Here is a 19328-nt window from a genome sequence, read left to right on the forward strand (position 1 = left end):
TCCCATGGGTTATTTCTGTGGTATTTGGGGGCAGCACCTGGAGAGCATGAGCAGATGATTTGCTTCTGTTAACTGCTTGCCAGGCTAATTAAAAAAAAAAAGTTTAAAATGGTTTATCGCAGATTTCTGCATTTACATCAGTAATCTAAATGTGTAGCTAATTGCTCTACTATATATATTTATTACTTTTTGAGCCATTCCAGTTTCTTGGTCGTGGCATTTTACAACTATCAAAAGCAGAGCATTTTGGACATCTTTATGGGTAATACCGTAAAGAGGGTTTTTCAGGATACCATTTGTCTCTTAAAAATGCTGCTCTCCGTCTGTATTTTCCCTATGCTCAGGACAGGTCCTGAGCTGCTGAAGAGTCTTAGCAAGTCCCTGGCTGGGGACGTGCGGCTCTGGAGCAGAGACTATGGTGGGCAAGGAGGGCTTGGCTTAGACCTTGGTAAAGCAGCGAGTCTGCAATGTTATTTCAGCAGACTTGAGCCAGTAAATACTGGTTTAGAGCTGAAAACTAAAAGGCTTATGAGTACTTCCCCCATGAAAAACAACGTTCCTTTCTTTTTGTGTTTTGCTAAACAGTAGGACTTTCTGAAAGGCTCCTGCACAGCAGCCTCGTAAGGGTCTCCCATCCACACTGGCTACACATGACACCCACCGCAAACCACAGCGTATGGGTTGGCAGAAACAAATACAGCATGGAAAGTGGGTAAAGCGTGTCTCTGCCAGACTCCCTCTCCATCCTACCCAGGATCTGGCTCCTTTCTCTTGCAGAAGAGAACAGTAGCTCTTGCTTGTAGATGTCACTGCTTGGTTTGCTGACCTACTGCAATGGCCTTGACTTCTCACTCAACGGAAACATCAAGCCAACAGGAACCATCCCGCAAAACGGCATCCAGGCGGCAATGCAGCCTTTTGGCAGCTCAGCCCGATTTGGGATGCAACATGGCAAAAGCACCAAAGTACCTGGTCCCCAGGTCATGCATACGTGGCACTGTGGACTGAAAATAAAGCAGAACTGAATGAGAAACACAGACGCTGATCAATGGTTGAAGACCTCCATCCTTGCAAGAAAACCCAAAACATTTTTATCTGACATCCTTCTCTTATTAGAGTGTTTTATGAAGATTTTGTCAGTCGATTTAACTTCTAAAAAGTTCAGTAGTAAGTTTCTTCTGTTTTCCTCCCTCCTCATTCAATAAAAAAGACTTATCTATTGCTTCTACAAGCACTTATCACTGGTACTACCATGATGTGGCTGGGCAGTGATGAGTTGTATTACGGGGTAGTGTTGGGACAAACGGCGATGCTGTGGGGAGAAGAAGCTGCTGTGGGGCTGTGGCCTCCTTGCAGACAGCACTCAGCACTCAACCCCACTGCGCTTCCTCCACCCCATCCTGTTTTCTGATGTAGAACAAACTTTAGGTCTGTGCCCTAACACCAGTTCTCTTGATAACTCTGTTTTACCCTTTTCTGCAGATTTTCTTCCTTTCCTACTCCCCTCAGGTCATTTAACCAATGATTTTTGTATCCAGTCACTTGTCTTCGAGATCTTTGACACAGGAGGACACAGGTTTTGTTACAGCTCTTCCACTACCGAGTTCCTCATCCTCCTCATCAGGACTGAGACATTGGCTGTACGGACCTTCTAGGTTTTGTTTCAGCATTGATGCCTCTTCAGCTTCCTTAAACTTGGAAAGAAAATTTTTTATTTTACAAAGCACCTACATTTCTATTTCATCGATTTCAGGGAAGGAGAGAAGCCCTAAGCCCATTCAAAGCCGCTCTGCCTGCACAGCACGGGCATGCTGTCACACACCGTGCCCCCACGGTCGTGTTCCAGCATTTATCCGAAGATGTACCCAACCGCCATTCCCATTTTAGCCCACGCTTACATGCTGGGTACATTTTGGAAACTTTTGTTCCAAATTAATTTATGCTCAGTGTTTTCCTCACACAGAGAATTTATTTGTTTAAATAAGTGTCTAAATCTATGAAGTCACTTTGCTTTGGGCCCCTGCTGCTGCCGTGCCCACCCCTTTCTGCCTTTAACCTGCTGAATGACACGGCTCCGGTGACTTGTAGGGAGACTGCGGTCGATGGTCCTCACCCATGGACCTGGCTTCACCCCTGGTCCATCAGAGCCTCTGGCTGGTCCCTACCCCCTGCTTGGCCTTTGCTAATTTGTCCAGGCTGTGTCTTAAGGGATGAAGTAAGCGAGGGGGTAGCTGGGGAGAAATCTTGGAAGTCCTTTTCGAGATACTGTGGATATTGCAGTGTTTGTTGGATTCATGACTTGCTGTAAGATGAGACACACTGGTAAACCAGAAAGATGAAGAAGCACCGTGGCATGAATTTGCACTCTATGGCATGGCTCCTACCTTCTTTAGCTTTTATTTTCCTTTTTTCATCTAGCTACACTCGACCTGCCCAAATAGCCTTGTGCAATGGTTACTAGTTGTTTGTTTATTATTATTTCTACTCGTTACAGTTTCAAAGTACTTTTGTGTCTGTGGAGCAAAGCCCACAGCCATTATTTCTTTTTCTTTCTTTCTTTCTTTCTTTCTTTTTTTCTTAAATCTCGGGACTTGAGCTGTAGTATGGAGGAAAGTGGCAACTGCAGCAGAGTCGGCACACAGGGACCCCCCTGCAAGCCTCTGCGGTGACCCAGCACCTCCCACCCCGCCGGCCGGCGTCACCAGTGCCGCAGCACGCTGAGGCTGGCCTGGGAGGTGACGCCACATCCCGGTGCTGGCCTTCACCCGGCAAGGGCCGACCCGAGGATCTGAGCTGTGACGGCCAGAGCCCAAACCACCCGGGAAAGCAGCGCCGAGCTGCAGCGTGTTGCCCCCAGCTCCAGCAGCCTGCGCCTCCGCTGCCGCATCGCGCTGCCGGCTGGCACCGAGCCGCCGCAGAGGCAGAGCCGTCTCTGAGCCCTTGCACCCACAACAGAACTCCACAGCGCAAGGAAAGAGAGCATTAAATGCAACTTTATTGGGTTTCATTGTACAATTTGTTTTCACGTCTTCCTCCTTTCTTCTCGCTATCTTCCCCTTGGTGTCTCCATCCTGTGTTTCATCGTAGATACAGGGCAACTTTAAACTTTGTTGGTTGTATTACACAGACCAATTCCAACCTCAATTTCCTTTTTTGTTGTTGTTGGTTTTTTTTTCGTTTGTGGGGTTTTTTTAGATTTTACACAATAGACAATCTGTGATTTTTGCCTGGTTGGAGCAGAGTCGCTTTCAGATCATTTCCTTGCACCCTCGCCACCCCCACCTGATCTGTTCTGGGGGTAGTTGCTGCCTTTTGTTACAAAGTCATTTCTCAAACAGTTTAATTTATCTCAAGGTAAATGCAAAAAAAGAGTCAAAGAACAAGTGAAATCCTCTAAAAACTGTGTGGGCACCAAAAATGTACCCTTTTGTGACTAATTAACTGCACCCTTTTTTTCACGATGCCCTTTCAGTACTAGTACAAAGTCAATAAAGAGGAAACAAAACCATTACAGTACGACTGTTGCTTTATTGGAATGTGTAAGAAATCAAAAACTCACGACTACATAGCCTCTACCACTAGCATCGTATCGCACCTGGCCAAACTGCACTAGCAATGTCACCAGCTGACATGGGGTACCAGAGCAGGAGGTCGCAAATCCTCCATCGGTTAATCTTGACCTGAGCGCTGAGAAATAATATTTGGTTTCTTATATGTAACAATGAAATTTAGCATTATATATGAGAAAAAGAGATAGCTTGGGTTTAATTGTTTAATTTATACAATTTGAAGTTCTAGTATAGTTCATTTTATTTAAAACTTTAGTCTTTTATGAAGTATCTGAGTAAAGACAATGGTCACTTTTTAAATGAAACACACCAACTTTTTAAAACTTTTTATTGAGTAGTAAAAAGTTTAGGGACTTTAGGAACATTCCTCCTTCGTATGCTTTTGCAGAGATTGTTTGCATACTCTGACTCCAGACTGGGTGCTTTCTCTTCCTTTTCCTGTAAAACTTAGGGCAGTACATTGTATGATGACAAGTGACCAAAAAAAATCAATTTGTAATCTGATTTGAGGGTTTTGATTTCCTCTGACGAGTTTAAATTTCATTAAAAGCAACCTTATTCGAACATAAAAGAACTCCTTGAAGGGTAAAACAGGGAATTGTCTCAAAGAGTATAAAGAATCTAAACTCTTTTGTGCTATTTATTCACGGCATTAATTGTGGGGTCCAACAGGCGGTGTCGGTTGGCAGATGCACCGTTATCGGCCCCACGATCTGCACGAGGAGGGGAAAAAAAGCACAAGGGCTCACATTCAAAAATCGTTCTTTGGCGTATTGACACTTTAGTTATCAACAGCCCTTATTATCTGCTTAGCGGCGGATCGCAGCTTGCTGGTGACATAATAAGCTACAAATCACTGATGGGGCCTTTCTGCATTCTCCTAATTGTGTGTATTCTCTAGAAAAAAATTATCGTTGGGCCTCTTGTCTTGATGAGAAATTGACATTTTCTGGCAGAGCCTGGCGAGCACTATGTGGGGAGATAAGACTTATAGTTGTTTTAAAGGAGTGCAGCCATTCTTTCAGAGGCCTCTTTATTGCTCTAGTTGACCCACTTGATGAGTATGGATTTCATGAGGTCTTTTTCAGCATTTGAACTATAAAAGGTTCAGAATGACACCACCCCTTATAGACAAAAGATAACCTTGCCCTTTGAATATATTGATTCTTTATTAACTAGGCTGTTTAATGCAATGAAATGAGGCATTAGATTGAAGCCTATTTCAAGTGCTTTGAATAATCTTTAAAAGCTTGAAAGACTTTAAAAAGCTGCTCTGCAATAATTGGCATATACTTTTAGAGACTCTATTCCTTCAGTTTGATTAAGGAATTTTTATCATCTTCCTATGTCTAAACTTGCTATAGGCTGACACGACATATTTTCTCGCCAAGGCTATTACCAAGTTACAGATAGGGATGTGTCGTAGGTGGTGGATTGCTCTAGGACTTGTCATTCCTAGCACAAAATGTATGGGTTTTCTTCTTTTGTATTTTCTTTGCATTAGAAGTTAGATGAACGATTTAGATGCTCATTATTCAAACCTTTGAAATAAACCTAAAAGGAAAAGCGCCAGTAGGCATCACGCAGCCTTTCATCCCTAAAAACCACCTTATTTTTTAGTGGGATGCATCTGATTATGTCACCGTTTAAACATGATACACAGATACATACTCAAAGTGGAACAATTGTCAATGCATAATTAATAATAATAATAATAATAATAATAATAATAATAATAATAATAATCCAAAGTGCTCTCTATTTTTAACATCTGTTTTCATCAAACATAAAAACTATGGAAATATTGGAGAAGAAAGGAAACATAGTTAAATATCCCGGTTTTCCTTCTTTGTAAATTGTGACTACAGTAAGCTGCTCCTTCTCATCACACTCCATCACTTAACTGCTGAAACACGGGGCGACGAAGGAGGGACTCCGGCATACGGCATGTCGGCTGGCAGTACATACACACACACAAGTACATACATTTACTTCGTAGCTCGGAGTTTCTCAGTGCCCTCTCGAAGTTGCCAGCAGCCCTCTGGTTAATGGCAGGATAAAACTCAGATAACGACCTGCCCTGCTTTACCGCGCTAGGCACTTGCGTAGCTCTGCCTGCTGTGCACGCCGCCAGCCCCACGTTCCGGTACAAACGCCCTTTTTCTGGTGGCTGCGGTCACACGCAACGCTGCAGGCACACACTTGGCATCTGGGGTAGGGAACTCAGACCTGTACCTCAGGCTTAGCGTTGTAACCGTCTCCCACAAAAACACCCTCCGACTAGGAGGCCGAGTCGTGCCCACCGCGGTATATTTATATTTCAAGTACGTTATAAGTACATCGCACGTACTACAGTCCAGAGGATGAAATATTCGTGTTCACTATTATAATTAGCAAAAGCATTGGCTTCCTTATCAGCATTTAAAAGACGAGTACGTCGACCTTCAGTGTCAAACCGCTGCATGGAAAATTTGGGTTGCGCTGTGTTTAAAATAACTTTTCCTGTTTCCAGACTTTTACAATACCATTTTAAAATAGAAAAAAATAAAAAATTACTCGACTGTTAACTTCACTTTACAAAGAGGGTGTCTGAAGCACAGTTTTGGTTAAATACTTCACCAAGGCTGAGCAACAAGTCATTGCCGGGCTGCGGAGCAGGGGTCTCCTCCCTCGCCATCCTCGGGGCTGCCGGGGCTGGCTATCCTGGGGCACCGAAAAGCCCACGGCAAGGAGTGAGCTTTTTCTTAACCAAGACAGAGCTTCGAATTCTGATATTTAGAAATGAAACCCCCGCTGTTGCAGGTTTTTCGGTTTTTCGTTTAGTCACTTTTTTTAATAATCAAACCAGATAAAATTACTAAAAATGAAATTCACAGACAAGAAATACTTTAATTAAATATTGTGTAAAATGAACATTTTTTTATACAGTTAAATATATGAAAAAATGTACAGATAAAACAATCTTATTGTAGGGTCTTTAACAGTAAAATCTACCATTTAGTGAAGCTTTCCGTCTGGAGACAATGAAGCAATGAGTGCATTGACTAAGTAATCTAAAACACAAACAGATTGCATTTATGAAGAAACTTGCAAACTTTCTTAACATGTACACGTGACCTCTTCTTTAGAGCAAAACCTTACTTAAAATATAACGGAGGCAATTCAGTTCCAAAGTGACTTCTCAGGCTTTTCCACTTAGCTAAGCCTTATTCGCTATCACAAAGGAAATGCGCGCGGCATTTGTCAGCTGTGATACGCTGTATCGTTCTTTTAAACCCTTTAATAAACGCTTTACTAAAATGTGCATTTTTGCCCAGGAAGAAAAAAAAAAAGATCCCTCCTTTTTGGTTAAAACTTTAATTCTGCTGCAGTTTGCAACATGTTTTGCAGTGCTGCGTTTGCAAACTATTTAGTGCAAAGTAAAAAAAAAACTCCACGTTTCTCTCTATGGATTTGGCACTAACAGCCACGATATACGACGGAGGTCATTCCAGTTTAAAAAGTACAGTCATCTACAGGTCTGTTACAAAAAGTTCCATTAAAAAACCAATAAACCTAAATAAACAAACCCCAAACATTTAAAAATTATGTATGATCCTGATTTCACGTGAAACCTTTATCGTTTTTAAACAGTGCAGGGTTCGGGAGAATGCAGAGTGCAGCAGAAAATAGACACATAAAGGAGTGATATAATTGTACACCAGGTTTGTGCTTTTTTTTTTTTTTTTTTTTTACACCAGAAATCATCCAAATGAAGTAGTGATTAACAATTGTGGTGTAAGCCTGTGATAAAACAGCACAAAAGTTCTTCAAAGAAGTTCACTTTTAAGGCATCAGAGAAGTTAATGTGGCAAACGTTTTAATTAAAACATCAGAAGTGAATTTATTTTAAACTTTAGGCCTCTGAATTTTTCCAGTAAACACAGTTCAGCTATGTGGCAAAGTCATGGGTGGCAGCTAAAAATGACTTTTTACAATCTTTAAAAAAAAATTTAAAAAATTTTAAAAAGAAAAAAAAAACCCAAAACAAAACAAAAAAAGAAATGCAACCACAAAATAGATTCATCTTTTTTGTGGCTGTATCACATGCACATATTCTACTAGTATTCATTACAGCCATGTGGCACAATTTTGATTTGACTATACAACAAACAACTTTTTTTTCAAAATTATTTGTTCTGATAACTTAAAAATAATATAAAAATAAACAATGAATTTGACTTTTCCTCAAAAATAAAAAAAAAAAGGATGGAAAGTCTAAATAATAGCAACTTTATGAAGTACAAATGAAATGTACGGACACTAATTTATTTAAAAGAAAAACATGAAGGCAACGGTTCTTGGCTTAATGCTATTCCAGCATCACAATACCAGGCCATGACAAAACCCAATACATACAAGAAAAAAAAATGATGAAAAGCAATATACAAAATTTCAAAGATAAATACAATATTTATAGTTGATATGTTACAAAATAAATTCCCTTAGTGACTGCAAGTGTTTATGTGAAAGAAAGTGTTGCAATGAATAAGACTATTTTATTCCTTATAGGCTTCATAAGGAATAAAATTTGCTTTTCTAAATATTTAAGTGGATCTGAAAAAAATTCAAGACAAGTGTATAAATATTTAGCTACAACTTTGGCAAAATCACAAAAGTCTACAATTTTATAACCACATACAAAACACATTAGGGAAGAAGGATCTAGAAGTCAAAAGGACAATTTTCTGGTACAAGAAACATAGACTTCACAGTAGCCTAAGAATGCAATAGTATACAGTGCTAGCAAAAGTTGAAAAAATGTTGCAGATCACACTTGCTTAACAGGAAGCTCTAGCAGTGGAAGTATATTTTTTTTTTTTTACCAACAGACAGTAGCAATTTTTTTCTCTGTCAGTGTGCTTGTTGAAGGCAAGAGAATTCAATATCAAAGTTACAATTTCTAACTACAATAAGTTACAAAGTTCCATTTCATTAAGATGAAGTTAAGCAATGATAAACCCTCCCGCGCCCGCCCCCGCGCCCCGGTTTTTGTTTTTCTAATCATATATTCATCCTTTTTTTTTTTTTTCCAGTTTGATGGCTCATAACCTCCTTGGCCCCCTTTTTTCCACCACAAAAAAATATTTCACATTATAGAGATACACAACCATTGTGAATCTAGTTATGAGTACAGAAAAATGTTCGGAGGCATTTTTCATCAGTGTTTCATGATAATCAAAATGGTGCATCCACAAAGTTTCTCCCAACACATAGCAAGTACTAGACATAGCCAAGACGTAATCAGAAACTTTATACAAAATAGGCGTCGCTTTTTCCTTATTCTTCAGGACTGAGAAATGTGAAAATATGAGAAAAATTCAGTCAATAAAATGGAATTGTTCATGAAGAAGTAGGTTGTTTGCATGTAGATTCTTAATAGTTTAAATAAAATCTTTAAACAAAGTCTTTTTTTTTTTTTTTTGTAGCATTTCGATTTGTTGCTGATTCTGTGTGAAGATACTGTTTCCATCAGCATGTCTTAATATACTAAACTTGTCCCCTAAGCCCATCCTCTGAAGCTTGGTGCTACGGTAGGTAAACAAAAGTGACTTTACATTGGCGGGACTACAAGCCCAGACATAGCTAAAAGAAAAAGAGAAGAAAAATCAGCCGTTATTAGCACGCTTGTGTAAGGCACATCTGGTTCAAAGCAACCGTGATGCTCGGCACGGGCCGGGAGCGGGACAGGGCGGGCGGATGCAGACCCGGGCTCCTCCACGCCGCACCGCGGCATCCTCTGGCCGAGGGACCGCGGACGCGCGCCTGTCCCAGCAAAACGCCCCGCGAGGGCTTCACGTTGCGAAAGGAGGCTCTGGGCGGGTTTTTGTGCGCAGAGCATCCCGACCCCCGCCCGGGCGGCATCTCCCCCAGCGCGGGGCTAAGAGCGAGGCGGGGGCCGGGCTCCCGACACGGTCACTCCGCATCCCTCGGGGACCTCCCCGCAGCGGGAACCCCACCAACCACCGCTTCATTCCCAGACCTGGCACCTGGGCAGAAAAGCTCCATTTCCACGGTTGTACTTTACGATAACAGCGGGGCCGAGCAAGCCAAGGACTCTCAACGACCGAAGCCAAGTACCCTACACCTGCCCTCGACTCTGGAGACCAAGCGCCATAAAAAGGCGTGAGATTAATACCCCTGACCAGCCATCTCCTTTTTTTTAGGAGATAAAGACCGAGACGCCAACAACTACTGCCTTTTTCCTAGTTAACTCTTTGGTAGAAACGTAATTTAGGCAGTCTTTAATTTTAGTGTTGTTTAATTTTTGCCATAATGATATTTCTCATTAATTTATGTACAACAGATATTAATAAATTCGTTCGTGTAGTGATGTGAACTTCAATTTCTCAGTTCATTAATTTCAACAATATTAATTTATTTCAGATTTGCCGTTACAGCTTTACGGTTTGGAAGAGCTGGGTACGTACACACTTCGTACGTAACACGCCCTCCGACAGCAGCCAGCAGCGCCGTCTGCGAGACCAGAATTGCGACGGGAGCCCCGGGCAGTTGTGGTCCAGCAGGCACCGCAGGCAGCACTGCGAGCTGATGCGAAGGACTTGTGTGGGAATCTACCTCTCTCGAACACAGCTCAAGTGATGCTCTTGAAACAGGTTAAAGTTTTCCGACTCTGGTACTTTTTTTCCCCCAGTTAGACATAGCAAATATGTCAAAATTAAAACGGAAGGTATAATTTTGCATGGTTTATAATACCGCATGCTTGAAACCCAAACAGCGACCAAAGTTACAAAACTTAACTGGAGAATAGCGCGTGTATTGGCAAGACCCTTGCTACCCAAGACATTTCGTGTCCGTATCACGTTTCCACTAACTCTCCCGCGAGTTTTCAGTCAGCAGGAAGGCTGGCGCCACGTCAGGCAGCCCCAGAGAGATTTGGTTCCCAGGGTGCACCCGAACTGGGGGACACGGAGCTCTTTTTGAGGTGCTCTTATGCTGCAATACAACCCTCAGCTGCCCTAGGCATCAAGATCGCCACAGGTCAACCCAAAATATAGGGTCTTCCCGTCTTTTCGGGTTCGGGTTCAGCAGGGATCTGTCACCGCGCTCTGTGTCGAGGTGACGGTGAGACATAAAGGCTATGTCTCGGAGCCAGCACGGGACATGCTCTGCCAGCACGCTAAGCAAAGTGCAAAAGTCCAGGACTGATCCGGACATTTGCTTCTTCAAAGAACAACTTAGCAGAAAAAAAGTCCAGATTTTTGTTCCAGAGGTAGCGTGCATAAATACCTTCATAAATAGCACATCATTATGTGGTACTAATACCCTGCACATCTTAATCACGCGTTTATTGTAACCTCACGTTTGGCTTCTGCTGTGTAAAAATTTAGGTTGTCTGCTGCATACTTTTCTGGGGAAAAAAAGTCTGAATTCTTTAATTTAAGTGATTTAGCCATTTTTGTTGAATTCTGTCTGTGGCACAATTGGAGGGGCATGCAAAATTGGTGCTCCAGACGTTTATTTCACTATTTGTTTTAGTAGCGACATTTGACAATTGTGAATTTCTGCACTACGTTTCCTGCTGTGCAAATTGATACCAAATGCCTTCTTAAAGAAAAATGGCGTGGCTAGTTTTTTAATAATAATTTTAATAGTTTCATCCAGGGGAAGACCAGAAAACTAAGCAGGATACAATTTTAAAAGAATATAGAATCTTTTGCTCTGCGTTACAGTCACAAAGCTTAACCAGAGAGCAATACCTTTCACAATCTATAAAAAGTAAATTACAATTGAAAACCAAATTTTGAACACATATTGTACTTCCAACTCTGCAGTGAGCCAGCACTTTCTCACAAAAAAAATTATTTTATACCTTAAATGGCCATTGTTTTAAACAGGAAAAAGCCCTCTGCCCTAAGGAACCCATACGCTACCATCCTGCTCTGAAAAAAAAATGTGTAAAAGTACTTAATTTTCTGATCACAGACTACACAATGGAAGTCATACCGAGTTAACAAGCTTGGGGCTTTTTGGATAAGGCCCAAAGGCCCTTTTTTGTAGACGTCCTCACAGGAGCGAGTCAGGCCCACAGGACAACAGAGAGAGGGGTACCTCCTCTGCGAGCTGCTGCTTCCGAGGTTTGACCCTCATGAGGATATCGGTTGGCTGAGGATGGATGCCAGCCGCCGGGGTGGCATACGAGTGCAGCAAGGAAGAAGACTACACGTTAGCTCTGGCTGGCATTGCCTGCACGCTGACCTTTCTGACATTTCCCCAGATTGTCTGCTTTTTTAATCTTTTTCTTTTTTTCTTAACCTCTGTCTTGGATCTCTTTAGAAAAAAGTGAATCCCCTTGTTGGCTATAAACCTCTCCACGTTCACTCTTGGGCAGCAAGTCCTAAAACGCCGAGTGGCTTTTTGGGGGCATGCTTACTAGCAGCAAGATCTTGCTTCTAGTGTGGTGGGTTCAGGTGGTCCTGATGCTTAGGGTGATGCTATCACAAGCCAGAAGTTAGAGCAGCTCCACCTCTGCTTTATACTATGTTAGGAGACAAAACAGTCCATCTCTGGTCCAGATGGAGCTTCATAGTTCTGCTCCTGCTTTCTCACCATCTTAGATGTACCAAGAACAGCGTTTTTTTCCACACACAGACAAATCCTACAGTGGTTTACCCAGCAAGGATCGGTGCAATTAACCCCCAAATCCCTGTAAAAGGACTACCTGTGCCTGCAGGGCTGTTACGTGTCAGGTTTTGCCATGCTTTCATCCGACTCCGCCTCTGCACAGTGCTAACAAACCTGCACAGGAAAAACTGGGCTGCCTGGCCCCATGGCGTTGGTGTGCGATGCCTTGCCATAGCGGGGTCAACCAGCTTCCCTGAAAACTATCCAACTGGCTTTTCTTTCAGAACAGAGCTTATGTGGGGAAAGGTAACATAACAAGCAATGAGAGAGAGGATATCCTGCCCTGTGATTAAAAGAGCACGTCATCACTTCTTGTCCAGATTCATCAACTGCAGGATTTACCTTAGATACAACAACCGTGACCACGAGCTCTGACTTCTGTCTTGGCTTGACTAAATGTATGTGACCATTCCTTGACCATGAGCTCTGACTTCTGTCTTGGCTTGACTAAATGTATGTGACCATTCCTTGACCATGAGCTCTGACTTCTGTCTTGGCTTGACTAAATGTATGTGACCATTCCTAACGGTGCAGACTCCTCAGCTGCCACTCAGCCCCTTCGCATCCCGCTGTATAATGAGGCTCTTGAGTACTTGAAGTATAATGAGTACTTGAAGATCACCAAAAAACTTTAGCTGCGTTGGACTGCAGCTCTTGAATTCCGTATTTTAATTTAATGTAGGAAATGTGCTGATCAGAAAACTCTTGGGCTGCTTGTACCGTGTTCAGAGAGCAACTAATTAAACTTTTAAAAGGGCTCAATGTCAACAAATGACTAAGAAGATAGGAAGAAGGAAGGAGAAACCCCTAAATAGCTGTACGGGTAAAATGCACTGTAAATAAGTATCTCCTGCATTGCCAGCTTTTCTTTATGATGTCTCACGAAGGAAGCATATGACAAATTCATCCCTGTCTTGCCACTCAATTCTGGCTGCAATTCAATTCAAGGCACTGGCTGAGATCTGTGAGGACAGCTGGGTGAAGTGTTGTCATCCTGAAGCCTTTCGTGAGTTCAGTCTGAATTAACTCAATAGCTTTGGTTGGAAAAAATGATGGTGCCTCTCTGCTGTGGTGATAAAGGAACTCACCAAGGATATGTCAGATGCAATTTGATTTTCTCCTCAGCCCAAGGGGACTTGAACTCACATATTTTACCTTTTGCTAGAGTACCCTAACTCTCATGATATGGAGCATCACCTCGTGCTGCTGTGCTACTTTGCATAAATAATTCAACTTTTTGTCACAACCCTGGAACTTAGTGCTCTAATTACCAGACCGGAAAGACATTCTTGCTATTTCTCTGGATCATTTTGCTCAACACAAAACGATTCAGTTTAGCTGCTTCAGCTGGGTGAGGAAAACATTACAATTTTTATATTTTTTTTCCCCAACACTTCTATTCATTTTCGGTTTGGCTGCTGAACCAAAACCTGAAGTTTCTGCACATCTGGACACCTCGGCGTTTCAGAAGTTCTGAGCGCTCGGTGGGGTAGGGACAGCCCGGTGAGGCAGCGGGGCAGGTCCCGGGGCACCTAACCTAGAGCTTTAGCAACGCTGCGGGATGCTGGGCTTCATTAGGGATGACAGCAGGTCTGCTGCTTGGATTGCAGCATCCTAAAATCAGGGGTTGAAGGGATCTTTCAGCCTTCAGTGGGCTGTCTGGGCCCGGAAGAAGCTTAGTCCAGAGCAGGGTTGGGCCTCAGCCTAAGAGCTAACTTCATGACCGATTTAACAAAATCACCGTTGGCTGATTTGAAGTCGTCTACCAGGTGTTTACACAAAAAGCATTTTGTACCTGAGGATGAAGCCCTATGGTTACTGGGGGCTTGGGGAGGTGCCAAGGGGGAGCGGGCGCTCGGTGTCTGCTGGGAATTGGGCATTTCGCCTGCCCAGTTCTTCCGAAAACCCCACTTTGCTGTAATCTAGACCTGAAACCTTGAATATCTAATGAGAAGCCCTTTATTTACATACTGAAATTACAGAAATTTAGATCATTTTAATTTAGATCTTTAAATAATTTTATTTTTCACAGTAAAGCACTACCAACAAGTTAATGAGAATATATATATAAATATCTGCTACAGACTAGCTACAGAACAGCTGTTCAGATCTAAGCCATGTGTTACCATATTTTATTTTACTTTATTTTATTTTATTTTATTTTATTTTATTTTTTATTTATTTTGGTATTTACTTTTTATACTAGTGTATTTTTACAGGGAAAGTAGGACACTGGATTATTTTATGAATGGATAATCTTTTCTAAGAATATTGCTTATACCTGGTATAGTTTTCTACTCAGAGTAACACAGTAAAGCTTCCACTAAAGACATATGCAATGACCGAAATTGTTAATCTAATTATCCTTTTCTTTAATATTCATCCTAGAATAAGATTTGTGTAGCTGGATCCTCAGCTTTTCATTGACCTGAGTGCATAATAAGCTCTCGGATGCTTCTGTGGGCCAAGAAGTTAATAACAAGCTAGAGAGACATCCATTTTGAGATCCTGGGCTCGAACGGCCTGGATTTTTGGTGGACAGGCAGTTCTGCGGGATTATGTCTCTCCAAAGTGCCTTAAGCTAGGTACCACAAAATGCAAGTGTCCAGAATTAGTTTGGCAAACCAAAATATCTGCCTTCATCTGTTTGCCTGCAAGCGCTCATCATATTATGGATATCATGGCAACACAAAGAATAAATAATACTGCGCTACCTACATCTTCACTAAGGAAGTCAAGAGGAGTGGTGACCTCTGGGGTAAGAATGTCTGCAACCCTTTCTGCTTTCCATGGGATCTGAAGTTCTTCAATTTACTGCGCTGTGCAACAAGGCTCGTGATTTGTAAATCGGAGGCAAGCAAACCTTTGAAGCGATTCTAATGCATCTGACGATATTATCTTCTAAACTTTAAGATATGCCATAAAAAGGAAGACTTCTTTCTTCATATTTTTCTTCCCCCACCAAACACACCCTGTATCATAATTCCTCCTGCCCCGCTACCAGCCAGTGACCATGGAAATTCTGCAACCGATTTATAAATTGTTCACTACACGACCCACACAAAATCACACAGATTAAAAAAATGCAGAAGCTTAAAACTGCCTGCCTTCATTAAAATACTTAGTTATTCACTTAGGGAAGTAACCACTCTAACACCACAGTAAGAGAGGGACTTGGGAGCAACTGAACATGCAGACTCACTGCACACACGGCTAGCTAGTCCCAGGGAAGGTTAGTTCACTGAGTAAGAGCTTAACCTGATTTACACCGATTTGAGGTATTTTAAAATAAGTATTGCACCATATGTAAAATGAGGCAATCGCCCCACGTTATGCTGGAATGCTGCTGGTTTTAAACATCCGTAGAAATGTGTTCAGAAAATGTATAAATGCAAGGAGTACAGAAAACCTCCGAGAAGCATTCAGGGACACAGTCTTACTTTAAAATTTAAGGCATGAACTCCTAGGGGAAAATGCCAGAAAAGCAACTCGTGTTTTCTCTAACGCAAGTATTGAAAGTGACTAAAATTTGCTTAAAATCTTAGCATACCATTCGTGCTACCCTATTTCTTCTCCTGCTTTTGCATCACTATGAGAGCACCAGAAACCTAAAAACACAGCGAGGTACCTTTCTCCGAAACAAATGATCAGGGCTTGAGTGTATGCACCAAAAAAGCAATACACAGAAAATTGAGAGAGATCCAGCTCACCTTGAAGTCCATTTCCATTTGCACTGGTGCAAGATGGTGGAGGAGAGGCTTGGGGCCTGACAACGGGAGCAAAGGCGCTCTTTTGTTTCACTGCAGAGATGACATTGGCAGGTGAGAATGAGAAAATGCCGTGTGTACTGCTACAGTTTGAAGGGAGGGTGACCGAAGAGGCTGCCATGGTAGGGCTTGACGGCACTACTGCAATAAAGCAAAAATAATCAGGACTCAGATTGAGGTTTTCACGGCAAACATGGAAAAAGAGAGTGATAGGGCCTTGCCTCTTAAAATATATATATATATATATATAAAAAAATATATATAAAAAAAAAAAATGAAATGCCTTGGCTTGGCCACTCTCTGGATAACAGGCAAACTCTTTTGTGTTGGACTTTTGTTACAAATTGCGCAGTCCAATTTTTTTTTTCTATCTAGATTGTATTATGGCACAAACAGATCAATTTATTATATTCATTTTTACGTCCAGCCTCCAGAGTCACCCCTCCTTTTATCCAGTAGCTCACAATATAGGAAATCAAAACAATGCAAGTATTTGATTTTGTAGTAAATATGAATCTATATGATGATGTGTTACCAAAAATAGACACTTACTGCCATAAGGAGAGTTAGCTGAGGAGCCATTAAGAAATCCAGGGGAACCTGGTACACCTAGATTGGGCATGCCGGCATTGCCATATCCATTCATGCTATTGCTGACTGTGTTGTAATTGGACTGCTGAGGAGTACTGCTGGGAACATATCCTCGCGGGGAAACACTGCTTGTGTTGCGACTGTAACCTACTGTGTTAGAAACCCCCCCACCCCAAAAAAATAATGTTATTTTATAATATAGACTTAGGGCTGGGGGGTTTCCTCATGCAGCATATATTACACAGTTTTAATTGATTGCACAGCTTTGCTCTAAGTTGTCTCTTACTGCCCTATCAACTCTTGCAGTTTGAGATAACCTTATCACGCCAACCCTACTTAAATCATCTGCGAGCACTCTATGTTGTCTCTCCTCTTAGCACAGACAGCCAACAAAAGCTCTCTTCGATCCAGCTGTGTCAGGTGCCTTCACGTTTGTCTTTAGGAGCAATTATCAACAGGCTCGAGTCCCGCTTTGTACCAACACACTGAATGAACTTTCAGCCTCTCCAGACCTTCAAATGCCATAGCTGACAAGAAAAACTTTTTTGTTGCAGTGATTTACTTTAAAAGGCTGTTTTGGGGTCTTCATTTTATGATTGACATTTTTATACTACCAATAAGCTCGTACTTGCGTAAGGTGTAGCCGTCGGTGAAAACTAATTCAAGACCAAGTACAGAATTTTATAAGGCTTATTAGCTTGGAAATGCATTAAAAGACAATCTTTTTAGAAGAGGAAACAAAGCAGAATCAGGATTTTAAACAACAATTTGTTCCTATCTGAGCAATCAATTTAATAATTAGGTTGCAAGCAAAAAATATGGGTTTGAACATATCTAATAATCCTGTTTCCCTCCTTTCATTAGTATCAAAATTAATTTTAAATGCGATATGCTACATGCATTTTCAATTACAACAGGTAAATTAAATCAACTATTACTTTTATTAGTAACATATATGTCACACATGCCTATAAACAAAGTATTTTAAAATCACAGACATCAAATTAGATTTATCTGTGTAAATATTCCAAAACCAGGTGGAGATACCTAGACATAATTATTTTATTAAAAAAATACACGTTGTATATTTACTGTGAATAATAAAGAGCTTTCTACACTTTGCCAATTTTTTTTGTCCACTGGAGATGCTTTATGATAACAGTAAACGAAAGAACAGGAAGAATTAAATATTACGAGAAAGTTAAAGACGGCATTTCATTACACGATCAGACATATGACTACGGGGAGAAAAAGAGGTAGAACACAGCGGTGACATCAGCTCGTATTAATAGGCACTGGCCAAAAGCAGTCAACAACGTGAAGGATTAACTCTTGAAATCCCACATACCTTGGTCGTTCGCTTGTGAGGTTTCGGAAACGTTAACGGCGAGCTGGCTGCTGAAGGAGTTCACCCCCATCATGCCAGTGTGAGCAGGAGTGTTGGCTAGAGTGGGGATCTGGTTGTGGTTGCGTGGCACACTGTATAACGCTTCAGCAATGTCAGCTGCTCGTTTCAGGATTATTTCCTATAAAGACATAAAATCATCACTGACAACTAAGAAACCGATTTGCGCAAACATTCCAAGTTGCAATAACGTTAAAATTTACGGGAGAGGTTCAAGTGAAATTATAGTAAGGATGGGGATTTTGCTGCTTGTTTCAGCTGAACCTTCTCCTGCGTACCGGAGTGCTATGCGATTTCAGATCAACACAGTAAGTAGAAAGAAATAAAGAAATTAACTCAAAATTACAGTTTGGCACTGTAAGTCATGTGCAAATTGTACAGATATACTTTATTCGTCCAGGGCAGTAGATGCATTTCCAGCAGTTTGCAACATACAGTATGTTTTATCCGCTCTGCTTAGCAGCTTTCTTTAGGACTTCCCATTAGTCACTGTATATTTTGGCCCGAGTTCAAGGTTATTCTCTTGCCTTAATGATTGCTTATGCTTTTGGCACCTTACACTTAATTGTCATTTCTGATAGGCAAACTAGCCGTGAGAAGAGAATGGGAAGATGAAGCATTTCCCTTAGAGCATTGCATCACATCAGACTGCCCTCAAGGTGGCTGGCAAAGCCAGGCTGTGTACAAAAGGAATGTGCTGATGCTCTGCCAGCTTTGCAAATAGCAGGTATTGATTTACACGTGTAGGCGTGTATACGAAGACCGGGCTAGTGACCTACCTGGTTGTTATGGGGCATCCCATATAGGGCTTCAACAAGGTCTGCTGCTCTCTTAAGTAATACTTCCTAAAGAAAAACAAACAACCCGCGTTATGTTTCACTAAACGCAGCCATCGTTCCAAGAAGAAAAGAGAAGTGCAATAATGTTGGCAGTTCGCGGTGGCATCTATAATTATGAGGAACCGATAAAGTGGGGAAAATATATCACACGCTACCCTGGTGCTCTTGCTATATTTAGTGGATGTATTACAAAGATAGGAAGGTATTTTGTTTTGGAGGAAAATACCGTTTGTGGTTTGAAGTCAAAGTTAGATACGAGCCTAAAAATAATATTGCGTTTTACATCCAGCTGTTCAATTATGATTGACTAGAAAAGGTGTTTGCTGCTGTAGCGTGTAGCTCTAGTGCTGAATTAGTGAAATCAGTGCTTGAGGTTTAATGATGTAGTCTTATGGGTATTAAACAAACAAACACATGGTAGAGATATGAAAGGCACAGGCATCACATTTGGCTGTTAATTCCTAGCACTTTA

General features: G+C 41.5%; 1 protein-coding gene across 16 annotated transcripts in view; it reads right to left on the reverse strand.

The window, feature by feature from the left end:
* Window positions 1-6452: 6452 nt before the first annotated feature.
* The window catches only part of EBF3 (EBF transcription factor 3), a 123914-nt gene continuing 111038 nt past the window's right edge, over window positions 6453-19328 (reverse strand). For 8 of the 16 annotated variants that reach the window (XM_072870903.1, XM_072870907.1, XM_072870908.1 and 5 more), the window contains 5 exons: window positions 18797-18862; window positions 17961-18138; window positions 16574-16762; window positions 15965-16162; window positions 8792-9194 (listed from right to left, as the gene is read on the reverse strand). In XM_072870903.1, coding sequence (XP_072727004.1) covers window positions 9163-9194; window positions 15965-16162; window positions 16574-16762; window positions 17961-18138; window positions 18797-18862 — 663 coding nt within the window. In that variant the 3' untranslated portion in view covers window positions 8792-9162. Of the gene's footprint in view, window positions 9195-15964; window positions 16163-16573; window positions 16763-17960; window positions 18139-18796; window positions 18863-19328 lie in introns of all 16 variants that reach the window. The other 8 variants (XM_072870909.1, XM_072870911.1, XM_072870910.1 and 5 more) reach the window with 4 other exon arrangements.

This window comes from Ciconia boyciana, chromosome 8 (assembly GCF_034638445.1).
Source record: "Ciconia boyciana chromosome 8, ASM3463844v1, whole genome shotgun sequence".
Classification (NCBI taxonomy): Eukaryota; Metazoa; Chordata; class Aves; order Ciconiiformes; family Ciconiidae; genus Ciconia; species Ciconia boyciana.